This window comes from Paramormyrops kingsleyae, chromosome 8 (assembly GCF_048594095.1).
Source record: "Paramormyrops kingsleyae isolate MSU_618 chromosome 8, PKINGS_0.4, whole genome shotgun sequence".
Taxonomy (NCBI): domain Eukaryota; kingdom Metazoa; phylum Chordata; class Actinopteri; order Osteoglossiformes; family Mormyridae; genus Paramormyrops; species Paramormyrops kingsleyae.
In genome coordinates, this window is record NC_132804.1 from 14,723,414 (window position 1) to 14,739,067 (window position 15,654).

General features: G+C 43.1%; 1 protein-coding gene across 2 annotated transcripts in view; it reads right to left on the bottom strand.

Moving 5' to 3' along the window:
* Positions 1-433: 433 nt before the first annotated feature.
* The window catches only part of LOC111839811 (delta-type opioid receptor-like), a 29,410-nt gene continuing 14,189 nt past the window's right edge, over positions 434-15,654 (bottom strand). For both annotated transcript variants that reach the window (XM_023804051.2, XM_023804052.2), the window contains exons 3-4: positions 9,990-10,345; positions 434-2,986 (exon numbers count right to left, since the gene is read on the bottom strand). In XM_023804051.2, coding sequence (XP_023659819.1) covers positions 2,445-2,986; positions 9,990-10,345 — 898 coding nt within the window. In that variant the 3' untranslated portion in view covers positions 434-2,444. The remainder of the gene's footprint in view (positions 2,987-9,989; positions 10,346-15,654) is intronic.

Below are 15,654 nucleotides of genomic sequence, written 5' to 3' on the forward strand. Positions count from 1 at the left end.
TTTGAGGAAGGTGAAAAGTGAGGACCATTTTTAAAATAACTGCTTCTTAAGAAGAACTCATAGGTCAGTATTTTGCCAAATAACCATCCAATGAGGAACTAGAGCAGCACAGAAAGGAACAGTGATGTAAATAAGGATGCAAAACGGCATGTAATCACGTGAAAAACACTCTTGCTGTTTCATATCATTTGGAACATTAAGTTTTTGGGAAGGTAAATATGCAACTTCCTAACCTGAGTATCACCAGTATCAACAATACATACATTTCTGCACATTATTCTGGCTACTCCTTTGGTTATTCCATGTCACATGACCACAGCTTAAATTAAAATCATTTTCATCCAAAGTGATAAGAACAGCATGGATGGATGGATGATCCAGTAGAAAATTATTTCATTATTGTTTTTATTATTTTTTGCAAAATCTGGCTTGATGTTGGTTAACACTTGGCTGTTTGAAAATAACTGAATACAATTCTCTCTGTCTTACACAAGAGCAAAATGACAATTCACAGTACAAGAGCCTAAACACAACACAAAGTACTGTTAATTAAGAGCAATATTGCCCTGCAGTTACCATAGCTGTTTTTACATGTTTATTTACATATAAATAAAACTGTTTTTGGTCTATTATAGGCTACTTTTTTTGTCAAACAGTTTCTTATATTCATCAAAATAGCAGGAACAAATAATCACAAAACATCAGGTTTCACAGGCCATTAAGTATTCATTGTAAACAAAATATCCTTATACACTTGTAAAGCACGGTGTGTTTCCTGTCCAGAAGTGCTGGATACAATAGAAACACCAAACAAGCTGTAACGCTGGCTTCAAGACGTGGCTGAGATTTTAGATTTGTTTCTTTGTCCACTTATTCTCTGGTTCAGGATGTCCCACCACTAAGGAAGGGTAAATCAGAGCATTTCCTCTGCAATATCTTTCCCTGCTCGGCAAAACATATATACTACAGCTAAAAGTCAAAATTGTAAAAAAATTTGAAGCAATTGTCTAGCAGAAAGCAACAACTGGATGAACAATTTCCCGTTTCACAGCATTTACAAAAAGCTAAAACCTTTCTGAAGTGTAAGTCGTGTGGGGTGGAGGGTGCTACTGTATGTTGCGTCCATTTATCTGAAAATCTCACAATGCAGGGAAGAAAACATTTCAAGTCTTCATAATTGGCATGACAATATATATACATAATATTTATAGAGGATTTGTCTTCTTTCCTTAGTGTCTGTAAAGTTCATCTGTTTATAAACCAGTTCCAACAATCCAGCCGCACCACAGGTACACAGTAACTGTGCTCAGTGAATGTCCACTGTAGTGATACTGGTATGCTATCTTCAGTGCACTATATAAAACCATCATTAATCACTGTGACCAATCAACATCATTATCAACACATAAACAAAGCCTTTTTTGGTCATTTCAGTGACAGGTACGTTATTTCAGATTATGATGACCCTCCCACAAATCTCTCCACACATGAGGATGGTGTTAGGATAGTGTCCACGTTCCTTCCCCATCTTGGCCAAATGGCTCCTTTCAAACATCAGTGAAGGGCAATTGTGCCATGAGCAGTTTTGCAAACATTACATTTATTAGCAAATACTTTTTTTTTCCCAAAGCAACATATATTTTTGAGAAAGCAGGGGTTGACAATCCTGGGATCAGTTTGGGGTTAAGGGCCTTGATCAAGTGCTCAGTGGTGAAGCCACACTGCCAGTCATAGGATTTGAACCAGCAACCTTTCTAGGCGGCACAAAGGCCTGTTACAAACGCCGCAGCACCACACACTACTCATTTTCCTCTGTTTTGATCTGATAGTTGATCTAATATTGGTGACATGCATTTATATTCAACATTAGTATATATGATAATAGTCAAGAAGATATTATTTGGCCCAATTTGTCCGGATGGGGTTTTCACCCAAAGACCCAGTTAAAGGCCGGCTGGAAATCTAGACAGGGAAATATCATCTACTGTTGTCTGGGTCTTTTTTTTACCAGATTTTTACTGTCAGAAAAAATATTTTCTTCTGCTTTTATGAAGTGCTCAACTGTCCATGCTGGAGTCCATGTGAAACTGACAAGAATTTCATTTCTATGCAGATGGGTCCCCAATTGATTTGGTGTCTCGCAACCACGTTTAATCAGTTTGTGATGCTTCTGTATAAACCCGAGTTCTTCGTTACTACAGCATGATGATGGAAATGTCAACCAGCAAACCGTGCAAAAATTAAAGAGCAGCCTTCAAAGCCGCAGTGATGCTAGACAGTAAAGACGAGAGCCCCTTTGTCCCATGTGGAATTGTGTGTGTGTGTGTATTTACATGCTTGTCTCCAAGCCTGCATAGCTACAGGTTGGTGATCTGGGTCACTTCGCTGTTGGAGCTGCCTGGCTTGGGCGGTCCTGTTCCAGCCAGAGGCAGCTCCACATCTAGTCATGCGGGACGGCCGTGTCCATCGGCAGACCCACAGCCGTAATCGTAGGTGTCCCCCCGCACACCGGGCCCCCCCGAGGCACGTGCCGGGACCCGCGGCGGTGCGTCCGTGTGCAAGGATCCGGGCTGGCAGAACTCCCGGAAGCAGCGCTTGAAGTTCTCATCCAGGAAGGCGTAGAGCACGGGGTTGAGGCTGCTGTTGACGTAGCCCAGGGCGATGCAGAAGTGCATGAGAGCCACCGTCAGCAGGCTGCCTAGGTTGACGCCAAGGGACTGGGCCAGCGCCATGATCTGCACGGGCGTCCAGCACACCACGAAGGCCGCCACCACAGCCAGCACCATGCGCGTGATGCGCCGCAGGTTGCGATCTTTCTCCCGTGAGCCCGACAGCAACCGCACGCTGCGCAGCCGCTTCACCATCAGGCTGTAGCACACGCTTATGATGGCCACCGGCACCACGAAGGAGAAGAGGAACACGCAGGTGCCAAACACAGGTTCCCAGTAGCTACGCGGGTCTGGCAATACCACGATACACTCGATTCCTGCGTTGGGGGGTGGGGGGTGCAGGGGAGGGTTTGGAAATACAGAGTCATCAATCAAAAGTAATTGTAACAGAGCAGGTGAGATGGGTTTCTGACTAGAGTCGGGTTACAGTTCAGAAAGTTCAACCACTCAGATCTGCCTGCAGGTGAATGTGGGAGAACGACAAAGACAAAGGCAGATGCTTTAAAAGTTGGGTAAAAAGTCAGTAACACATTACTTAAAGTACTGATGTATAATGCATTATTTATACCTTCATAATGCATTATATTTCATTTATAAAGCATTATAAAGACACCAATAACTTTTCATAAAAAGGCAAACATTATAGCCATGTTTGTTAAACATTATGAATGCGCTATGAAGCTCTCATCTGTAATGCACTATAAATACCTTCATAATGCAGTACAAAGCATCATTAATTCCTATACTGACCATTATAATGCAATATGAAGGTATTCATATTTTGAGCTACCAAAAAGTCTAATGCTCTAGTATCTGGCTCATATTTGTGTGTCTTCCATTGTGTGTACAAGCTGATCAAGAAGTTAGATGCTCCACTTCTGTTCACCTAGTCTATAAACTCTTAACTATTCCTGGTCAACTTACAACATTATGTTTGTAGTTCTCTCAGTATCGTTACATCAAATATAGCCTTCATCTCAGCAGTGGCAACAGAAAACCAATAATTTAAAAAATGGGCTCCAGCAAAGGACTTAATGTGCAAACCCATCAATAGGCTGAGTAGAGGGTCCCTGCGGTGAGGCTATGTGCGTCCCTGATGCAGTGAGAACTCGGTGCCAGTGCAAGTGCGGCTGGACCAGAATAACGAATGAGCTTGGATCCCCGGCGGCAGATGGATTGTGATACTGAAAACGCTGGAGGGAAAACGTCTGTGTGCAGATGCCGCCTCCCCGTGATTCTCCCGAGAACAGGAGGTGGCGAGAGGCCAGCATGGTACTGAAGAACAATCATGCACAGCTAAACAGGAAGCTCACCTCTGCTTATCATGTAAAACGACTGGCCCACACCTATTCACCAAGCACTTGAAGCAGTATTATTACAGCTGTTCTGCAAAGTATGTTTACAAATTTACAAAGTTTTTCAAAGCACATTTATGCACATTTATGGAGCACAGGGACGGACTGTGGGGTTTGATTCCTCTACTGAGTTTAAATGCTCTCTCAGTGTTTCCTCTTGGTGTTTCATATTCTTCCCACTGTCAGAAGATATAATTAGGTGAATTCTCTCTCTCTCTCTCTCTCTCTCTCTCACACACACACACACAGTGGAACCCTGGAACTCGATCGCCTCTTAACGACCAACTTGGACATCGGACGAGTCTGTTGAATTTTTTTCAACTTGTACCTCGATTGAAATCATGGAGCACGACCGATCCTGCTAAAACTTGTACGGGGCGAGACACATTCAACTCTACGAATTCGGACCTCAAACGGGTCGGTCGAGAAAAATCTAATAGCGACCCGACCAAAAACACGACAAACCAAAACAGACCGCTACAACCGTACCTCTCGACTGAGCTCGACGTGCGGGAGCTGTGTTTGGTGTGAATTTTTTGTGCTTTATGTACAGTACATGTGGTGATACAGTAATTATGGCCCCTAACAAAGTGAGCAGCAAACCAAATAGCAGCAAATCAAAGAGGCAAGTGGTGAGAGTAACTGTATAACTTAAAAAGGAAATTATTGCGAGACTGTAATTTATAGTGCACGTGTCTCTGCTCTCAATTCGGAGTTTGGCATTGTCATTTATTCCATGTTTATTGCTTTGTATGTGTGCTTTTTCATGTGTGTGTTAGTTTTATATTGATTATTAATGCTTTTTATCATTAGTTATGTAGGTAGATAAGTTTAAATAGGCAGTCATTTGGGAGTCTGGAATGAATTAAGTTCATGTTCCAAGGTACCACTGTGTGTGTGTGTGTGTGTGTGTGTGTGTGTGTGTGTATATGTATTTAAGGTTAGGGCTGGGTAGGGGTTAAGGTCATCATGTTGGGATTACAGTTTTACCCATAGAAATGAATGGAGAGTCCCCACAAAGATATAATTACAAACCTCTCTCTCTCTCCCTGTGTGTGTGTGTGTGTGTGTGTGTGGAGTTTGTATGTTCTCCCCGTGTCATTGTGGGGTTTCCTCCAGTTGCTCCAAACACAGTCCCCCCCACAGTCCAAAAACACCCTGAGGCTGAATGGAGTTGCCAAATTTCCCATAGGTGTGTGTGTGTATGTGTGTGAGTGTTTGTATGTGAGTAAACTAACAATCTGTGAGTGTGCCCTGTGACAGCCTGGCGCCCCACCCTGGGTTGATCCCTGCCTTGTGCCCATAGCCTCTGGGACAGGCTCCGGACCGCCCGCAACCCTGAATAACACAAGCGGCTACAGAAAATGGATGGATTGATATACAGTATATATACATATATACATGTTACTGATAAATACAGAGCAGATATGATAAATATATGACATGTGGGTGCCAGTAAAACCCAACATGATGCTAAAACGATGACAAATATTATGTATTAACTTCTGAGCAATTATGCTTTGAAAATTGTTATGCGTTCTGCACAATTTTGAGAAGTGCTTTAGAAAGGTCTCCGCACTGGGTCCATTTCTGGCAGGAGCTGCTAGTGTTCGATTTTTTCTGAAAATGTTGGTGTTACAGGTCACCATCTTCTAGTGTGGGGGGTCTGGCAGCCTGGGGGGGTAGTGTGGGGCAACCCTCCGCATAGGCTGCCGGTCTGTAACAGGGTACACACATGCGCCACCAGTTTGGGTACAGGTTGACCTAACAGCATGTCCCCCAACCACAGAGAGGCTGCACACAGAGAGCAGGGCTATGATTCCAAGCCCCTAACCCTACAGGTGTTTTTAGGTGACAGGATCCATTCCCAAGGTTGACCTTTATGTCATAATTAAGAGATTAACTGCCTAGAAGATAACACTCAAAAACTGGTAATGATTGCCCCGGAAGAACCACAAGTTCACAGAGTTAATATTCCACTGTCCTGGCTGGATTTTAACATTTTCTTTTGCATACATTCATACTGTGCTGATGTTAGCGCACTATAATGTGGGAAATACCACTTCTCTTATGACATTGTTGTATCCTAATGCCATGTTGTGTTTTCTTACAACGTTTATGCAAATTGTTCTGCATAAGAGCATCGTGTTCATGAACGAAATGCAAAAATATAAATGTGATATTTAACTGTGGAGAATATTCCATTATTGTTTCTCTATACTTTGGAGTGCATACTGGCCCAGGTCAAAGTTCTGTGGCTTTTTGGCAGACCCTGAATCACAGTCACGCATGCGTCCCCAAACTGCAACGGTCTGCTCTGTCCAGCATACCAATAAGCAGCTTCATACACATGCCACACACACACAGGGATTTCGTCATGCTCACTAGTAAATATCTGTGATGAGAGCCCCCCCCCCCCCGAGACACACACACGTACATTTACTGTAGGAGCTTGACAGGCTTGTGGTGCTGTGCTAAACCAATATTATGCCTGACAGATTTCTCTCTGGGAGGGGGGAGGGTCGGCGGGGGGGGGGGGGGGCTTTAAATTGTAGCCTGCACTCACCATGTCACTTTTGTATGTTTTCTCTGCCGCACGAATTCTAATTACTGCCCCTGTGACCCCTCCTCCCTTCTAGCTGCTGTTCAGCGAGATCTCCATCGCATCACTGTCCGCTAGCGGCAGGCTTCCCAGAGACATGTGTAAATTACATTATGGCCCCCACCTGCACTAAGAACAACGAATAATGCAAGATCCAAGGCTCCATCCCTTGTTTTGTTCTTTGCCGGACAGCAGATTCACCAATAAATCTACATCAGAGGCAGACTTCCGGAGTCAAAGCCATTGACCTCTGCGAGTCACAAGTGGCGGCGATCGACAAATGGCAGAGAGCTGTCCAATCGATGCATCGCGGCAGGCAATCGTAGGTATTTGGGATGCAGAGAAAATGAGAGCATGGAAATGGTTAAACAAAACGCCGTGCTGTACTGGAGACCAGGGACTTGCCGAGCAATGAGCAAAATCACTGAGACCTAGCCATGGATTGTGAGCATTACAAGAAAGGTGGCTATGGTAACAAACCCAGAACACCCAAGTGGAAGTCTGTTAACTGTTTTGAAAACATTTTAAAATAATCTAAGCAGCTCATCCATCTACCTTCCATAACAGCTTGTGTAGTAGGGGTTGCTTGAGAGTCTGGAGCTGATCCCAGAGAGGACAGGACACTAAGGAGAGGATGCTAAGGTTGTGCTGTGGTCTCTTTACACACACACACACACATATGTCGGGTAAACATATCTTTATGGGGACCGCTCATTCATTTCTATGGGAAAAATGCCAATGCTAACTATGACAACCTTAACTCCTCCCCAGCCCTAACCATAACTATAAGTAACCAAGCAATAAACAAGAGTTTTTTTCATCGCAGTCACAGATTTTTATTAAATTGAGTTTTAAAGTGGTCCCAATAATGCTCACACATACACACACACACACACACACACACACACCATCAGGGCAAATCAGAGACACCAAATCACCTAAAACCAATGTCCTTGGACTGTGGCAGAAAACCCAGATGAATCGGAGAACATGCATCTCCACACACACAAAGAGCTGGAAATCGAATCCAATACCCTGGAGGTTGTAGGTGACTGTGCACAGCACTGAATGATCCCTAAGCAAGTAAAGTGAGTTTAATGTATTGCTTTTATTTTTTATTACAGGCTGTGCTTTTGATGTATTGCCTTGAATATATTTTGCATTTGGTGGGACATGATTCAGGCCTGTTTACAGGCAGGCAACAGCGGTTCCTTCAACATGGCAACTTGCCCTCAACTTACACTGACAGCAATTATATTAACAACATGTACCTGAGCAACCTGAGTAAATACCAACCGCACCTGCCAGCCCGTCCCTTACTGTCTGTCTCTAGAATGACACAGGGCCAGGGGCTCTTAATCAACCTTAAACATCCACCACAGTCACACACATTATTATGAAATTGCAGCCAGGGATGTATCTAGAAATTCTGCCCCCCCAAACTAAAAATGGGTCCTTCACGGTATATAGAATCTGCCAAGCAGGGGTGGGGGGGTTTACCCTATAGTACATTTTGCCAAGCGGGGGGGGGGGGGGTCCCTGAGGATGAATGATTATCTATTGTATTCACATAAAATGCTGCCCCCCCTGAATCTGCCAGGGTCTCTCAGCACCTTCCGTCTCCCTAGCCGGCAGCCCATATTCACCCCTTACCGCAGTCATCGAGCAACGCTCCAGTAAACGTGAAGCAGTTCGTTAGCCAAGCTGCGCTAAAGCTCTCTCAAGCCATTCCGTTGGCGGTAAGATCTCTGTATGCAGAATGTGTGCTGACAGAAAGCAAGGAGGGGGAAGGAAATTTAATTAAAAGAGCAAGATTCAGCTTTCAGGACGGTAATATTTCAAAGCGCAGTATAAGCAGGCTAATTAAAACCGGCAGCGTATGAGCAGACACCTCATACAGTACAGTGCATGCTAGGAACGCGGCCCTCACTTTCAAGGCGATATAATTTGAGTTCAATAAACACTTTGTGCTGGTACTGACAAATGGTAGCATTGGAACTCGCTTTGTCTGGGAAAATTATTTGGATTATAGTTAATTAAAATGGCAAAAACAAATTTGCGAAAATAAATATTGGCAGCAACACACGATTAAGACAAATACCAGATAAACTGCGGGGGGGATTATTAATCCTCAGTGTTCTTGGCTTTTCTAAGCAGTTACCTCCTGCTTCAGTTTACCTCTGTTTTATTTCACTTGGCCTTTGCGCCAAATATTTGTAGTAATTTAGTTTCTGCATAAGAATATTTATTTATCCATATTATCTAGGAATGGGAGTCAGTGCAGAAACTCCTGTGGTTCTCTATGTACTACTGAAGTGTCAAAATCGTATATGTGAACAAGAACAAGGAAGGTAGATTTGAATAACTGACAAGACGGGTTTGAAAATGGCCTTTCAATGTTCAACACTTTTAGGGATGTTTATTTTATCAGATAATAAAGGTTTAATGTTTTTAGGTTCAGCGTTTTTCATAATTGTGCAAATGAACTCCCTACCTCTGGTTTGTTGTTTTTTACTGACAAACATATAATTGAGAAAAATGAAAACGATCGGCACGGTGGATGCACTTAGCCTTTATAAGTATGTCCTCTTTTTTCCGGCAGAGGATTATGCTGTCTGAAGCTCCTGCTACCCTTCGCCTTTGTTTACTCCGGTTCTGACTCTGCACTCTCATCCCAGTCCTGTGGACTAATGTGCTCTAGTTTGTATTTTAGCCAAGCTTTGTGTTATTGACTCTCCACTAAACTAGTATCCTGAGGGGTCCCAAGTAGATCAGCATGGTGATGGACTGTCTTAATTAGGCAGTGAAATAATATAAAAAACATCCATATTATGGATTCACGAACATAGAAAAATAATTTAAAAATGTGTAATGCTGCGTTCCATTTACCTCGCAGGTTGGAAGCTGGAACTGGGAATGACGTCACACCTGAGTTAACCGCGTTCCAGTACAGCAAGTCGGAAAGCCATTTAGTAATACCAGGGACTAAGCAAGAAATCCTACTTTCTGAAACAGGCCCCAGGTCAAGCCCAGTTAATTGTTAGCCATTTTTATCAATATCAGTTGATGTGGTATTTTATGCGTAAAAACACCTTAGCAACACATCCACAAATAGCGGTTGGACAGTTCTCTGTGTACGACCAATTTAATGAGCCACAAAACGTAAGTGCTAATAAACTGTGTATAACTACAGCTTTAACTTCTGTTGATAAAGGCCGCGGCCATCTTGGATTCTGAGGTCAAATGGAACGCAGCATTGCATGCGTCTGACAGCTTCATTTTCACTTTCACTTTTATTTGACGTGTGGCCAACTTGAGAAAGAATGGCTAATCGGTGAGGAATCACTGCAGACATCTACGTACCGTTGTGCTCCACCTCCACATCCCCCATGACCATGGCCGGCACCCCGATGGCTGAGGCCAAGGCCCAGACGCACACGTTGACCACCTTGGCCTTGTGGGGCGTGCGCATGTCCAGGGCCTTGACCGGGTGGCACACCGCGATGTAGCGGTCCACACTCATCACGGTGAGCGTGAACGTGCTAGTGAACATGTTGTAATAGTCGATGGAGATGACCACCTTACACAGGACGTTCCCGAAGGGCCAGAAGCCCAGGAAGACGTCAGTGCCCTGAAATGGCAGCGTGGCCAGCACCAGCGAGTCTGCCAGGGCCAGGTTAAAGATGTAGATGTTGGTGGCCGTCTTCATTTTTGTGTACCTGCCATGCAAAACACAAAAATTAAATGTCATCTATTATTCAGGAAGACAAATATTATTACACTGCCATTCAAAGACTAATTGGCTTTGGTGCATAAGGCTACAGCACAGAAATTGACAGAAAAATCAGAACAGGCGCAGTTAAAACGATGTTATTTACTTAACGAATAAAGAGGATGTAATGTATTTTTTCAGGGACTCCATTAGCATCACAAGGAAAACTATTTCAGAATTTCACAACGTCTAATTATTATGGCTTTATATAATGATACAAGCCACATTTTCCTAATTTCAGATCCTGTTTCCAGAGGTGCACAAATTATGCAAATATGGCAAACGGAACAGTGACAATGTAGCAATTAAGTTATTTGGATATGACAAAAAAAAAAATGCCAGAGGCAATGGAGTAATTCAAACAAGAGAAAACCATAAACAGCTGTATTGTGCCACTAATGTTAAATGTATGTGTTCAAACACAATTTTGCATATAAAAACATTAAATGAACAGTGCTATCACAGTGAATGCTGAGATCCAATCAGCACAATCCGTGTGAGTTGTGAAACACAAAGCTGGACTATACAGATTGGGGAGGTTTAAGAAGCTGTATCGATCGGTACCTAGTAGCCGTATCGATCGGTTCCTAGATCGGACCTAGAATGCTAATTGTTTTGAGCGGTTCTGTTCCATTGCCTGCATTAATGATAACGACAAAGTCAAACTCTTTTGCATTCATCAGATTCCAGGCTTCTACTCCATATAAAGCATTGCTTATGCTCTGAAATTATTAGTGCAGATCTTCAATAACACTTTTCTTTATTAAGTCAAGAGTAATTCACACAACCAAATAGGGGAAGGTTGGGTAAACAAACAGGACATGCAGAAAGACAAAAGAAAGACAGTCAGTGCTCTTAAGCACCTGTCCCACGATGCAAATAATGTCTCCTTTGCCGATAGAGATTCTGCATGGCGTGGGTGGAGAAAGTAATAAAGAAAGGAATAACACGTGTGTCTCATGTGACGTCATGACCAGCACAGGTCCCGTCACCGCTACAGAGAGAGCATCTTTCAAATCCAGTGAAGAGGAAAATAACAATGTCTTCCTCATTATATTCTCTTATAAAATGCAATCATAATATATTTAACTTTCATTTTTTTTTCCAGTGACAGTACAAAATTATTTTGTCAATGTGAAAACAAAATTTGGCAGACCTTCACAAATAAAAACAGAAAATGACAAATTCTCTAAGCATTTATCTTCTTGAGTTCATTTGTGCTCCCTTGGTGAAAATGACAGCCCCAGATTTTCTGCCAGGTACCAGAATTGTCAGCCTGAACAATACAATTTTTCTTCATTCTTTTTTACAAGCTTCATCGGGCTGCACGCGGAGCATGAATAAATCGCAATTTTCATATCCTTGATTGCCACATTTTTTTCCTGGCTGTGAGTGCGCCATTCTGAAACCACCTTTTTAGTTCTGATGTTCTTCCAGCATGGCTTTAACTCTGTACTTGGAACCATGGTCCCCCTGCAAGATGCACAGTCCCAGATCTCCTGCACACTGAAGCAGGATCCTCCAGCACTGATCCATCCCTGTAGCATGATGCTACTGTAGCATCACTGCGCCACACAGTAGGGAACCAGCTGAGTTGCAGATGATGTGTAGCGTGATGCTGGTTCTCAGCACTTAGCACCGGAGCCAATGTCCCACAAGGCATATTCTCCCACTCAGTCTCTCCCCCCAGCGAATTAGCTGAGATTAGCTGTGCTTCTTCAACCACAGCCTCCTCTATGCTACTCGCCTGTGAGGCCTGGATTTTCGAACCACTCAAGCCATTATTGATCTAATGTGACGAGGTTTTTCTCCGTGTTCTCTGTTGTGCCATTCCACCCCTGAATGGGCTGGGATTCACAGCTACACCCTTATAGCGCTTTTCCACTGCCGCCAAGAACCGAGCCATACCCAACTTGTACTGCGAACCGTACCTGAGCCGTAACCACACTCACATGGCCACTCTTACTAGCAGGGCCGAAAGCGTGACCAAACCCAACTGCCACCATCTGATTGGTCAAAATGCACGGAGATACTGGTGTTCTGGACAAGGATTAACTGAAGGAAAAGCGCATATTGTATAATTATTCATTATTAGTAGTGCACTCCCAAAATCTTCGAACTTGAAGATTTCCAACCTCCTATTTAAAAAAGTTTGGAATGGATTCATAATGTAAATTTACATGAGTGCGTCACGCCCACCTCGCGAGATCAGCGGAAGTCAACAGAAGCTAATTAACACAACCATGCTTAAGTCACGCACTGGCATTAGTCCAGTGCGAAGTATTGTTGCAATGCACATGCTGAGCGCTGTAACTCCTCGTTGTCTCCCCAGTTACATTCCATCTTCCTTGCCCTGCCCGAACCTCCCGCGACTCCTGCCTGCCCTCCTGCCCTTCCGCCCTCCCCGTGAAGCCTCTCTTGGATCTCCCTGTGTTCATCCTCCGCATCTGCGTACTGACCCCCTGGCTTTTGACCTTGGCTTCCCTTTCTCTGATGATGACCTTGGATTACGTTCTGGCTTCTGATGTACAGTTTTTGGCTTGGACACGGCTAACGACTTCCCCTTGCTTGACCCCAAATAAACCTGGTTGCCTTGATTCGCCTCTGCTTGCTATATTAGGCAGGACAGGTGAATGCTAATTTTGTTATTTTATACTTGCATAGCGTGGTGATTCTCACAAACTTGCTAGCATAAATTAGTGCACAGTACAATAATAATAATAATCGAGCCAACCCTTCTGCAATGGAAAACCAAAGCAGGCTGGAACCACGCTGTAACTAGACCTTCTTCACAGTACGAATTGGGAACAGGTTGGTTTCTGCATGCCAGTGGACTACACAAAAGATGCACCAATTCCAACAGACAACATGCCATCGCTGATAGGAAGAAGCCTGTCATCAGTGGTGTCAAATCAGACTCACCACAATCTGAATTTGAATTTCTTTAACTGAATTTGAATGTGTTAACCTGAACTTGAATTTTTATTACCACACAAGCATCATGAATTCAAATTCAGGTAACAAATGCAATTCAGTTTCTTTAATTCAGAATGTATTCACTGATGAGACATCTAAGCACTTATGTAAGTTGCTCTCACTAAGACGTCTGCCAAAAACCATAAATGTAAATGTTGAATTCAAGTTCAGGTAAACATATTTACATTCAAGCTCTGGTATTCACTTAATGAAATTCAAGCTTTTGATTCAAATTCAAATTGCTTTATTTATCCTCAAGGGGAAATTTTTGTATTGCTGTATCAATTTATATGAATGACAGAAATACACAGGCATGAGGTAGGCATAGAGCTGGATATAACACAGAATTACAAATCACAAAGATATATATCTCTGGGAAAAATTAAGGGACCACTCCATATATTTTAAGAATCTGCATTATTAAATCCCAGTTTAATCCTGGTTCTGCTGGCAGAAGGCTACACTGAGCGGCAGGTTGTTTCCAGCCTCAGAATTTCTAAGACAGCAGCACACAAGAACAAGGTGAAGCAGGAGACACTGGCAATAACCAAAAACCAGGCAGGTAGAGGGCAGAAGCAACTTTCTAATGCCAGAGATGACTGACTGTCAACTTATCTGGCAGTGCCTCATAAATTGGAGTGACCTTCAAAACAAATGGGAAACATTAAGTGCAGGTGTAAAGTGCACTGCTAGGACAGTTCATATTAGGCTCCTAGAAGCAGGACTGAAGACCCTTAAACCAAGGAAGAAGCCCTTCATTAATGAGAAACAGGAAAAAAACAGGCTGAAGTTTGAAGAATTTATTTTTTACACAGAAGGATACCCATAGATTGAGAAATGAGTTAAACTAAATGATTTTTTTCCCAGAGCTGTATATGTACAAATATACAAAAATTACTATGCTAGATTAAAAACTTTACAATTGACATATACCTTAGAGTGCAAAATAAATGTAAATGTGCATTGTGCATTCCCTTAGAAAAGAGGTCTCTTCTTCTGGCATAGAAACACATTGTTGTAGAGCAGGGGTGCCCAACCTTTTTTAACTCAAGATCTATTTTTCAAGTGGCCAGTGTGCCAAGATCTACCAGTTCAATTAGGGAGCCATAGCTATTACTCTTTTACTCTATTATTACTCTAGCTATTGTCTTTCTACATAGTTAACATGCACACAACAAATCCAGACAGTTCTCCAAATTGAAAAAATTTAAATAAATGTATTACTCTACCTTAGTGGGACCACTGGCACTGGGAAGATGCAGCTAGGTAAAAATTGACCACTGTGCTGCTAACTGACTTCTCAGTTCTCGCACTTTTCAGCTGCGCATGGGTGTTATAGCAGGGAACCTGCTCTCGTAGCTTTTGTGCATCGTTTTGAAATGTCGCTCCAAATTGCCCTTCTTCGGTAAAGCCACGCTCGCATTGCATATAAGACATATGGACTTCGAATTTGAGTAAACAAAAAAATAATCTCTAATAACCTCTTCCCACTCTGAATGAAAATGATACGTTTTTGATCTTCTGGCTTCTGACATGTTTGCATGCTAAATTGCACTTCGCGATCGAGTGAGAATTACTCCATCGCTATCGACTGTTTGGGCACCCCTGTTGTAGATGGTTATTGCCACGGGCAGTAATGACCTCCTGTAATGACCAGTAGGTTGTGTAGAGGGTGGGTAGTATTGTCCATAATATTGAGCAGCTTGTGCAACATCCTTCTTTCCACAACCAACTCCAGGGTTTCCAGAGCAGTCCCTAGCACAGGGCCAGCCTTCCGTTGCCCCAACAGATGGCTGCAAAGAAAATTGCACTTGCCATGACAGACTGGTAGAAGACATGCAACATCTTGCCACGCGTATTGAAGGACCTAAGCTTCCTCAAGAAGTAGAGTCTACTCTGTCCCTTCCTATAGACAGCCTCAGTGTTGCATTTCCAGAACAGTCTGTTGTCCAGCTGAATGCCCAGGTATCTGTAGCATTCTCTCCCCTCCACTACCTCTTCCAGGATATAAATTGTGTTCTGCTTAGTCCTAGACCTTCTAAAATCCACAGCTATCTCCTTTGTCTTGATTGCATTTAAGAGGAGGCAGTTGTTCCCACACCATGCCATGATGTGATCCACCAGTTCCCTGTACTCAATCTCCTGTCCATCACAGATACACCATACAACTGCAGAGTCATAAGAAAATTTCTGCAGATGACTGGACTTCAAGTTGCACTGGAAGTCAGAGGTATACAGGGTGAAGAGGAAAGGTGAGAGTACAGTGCCCTGCACTGCTCT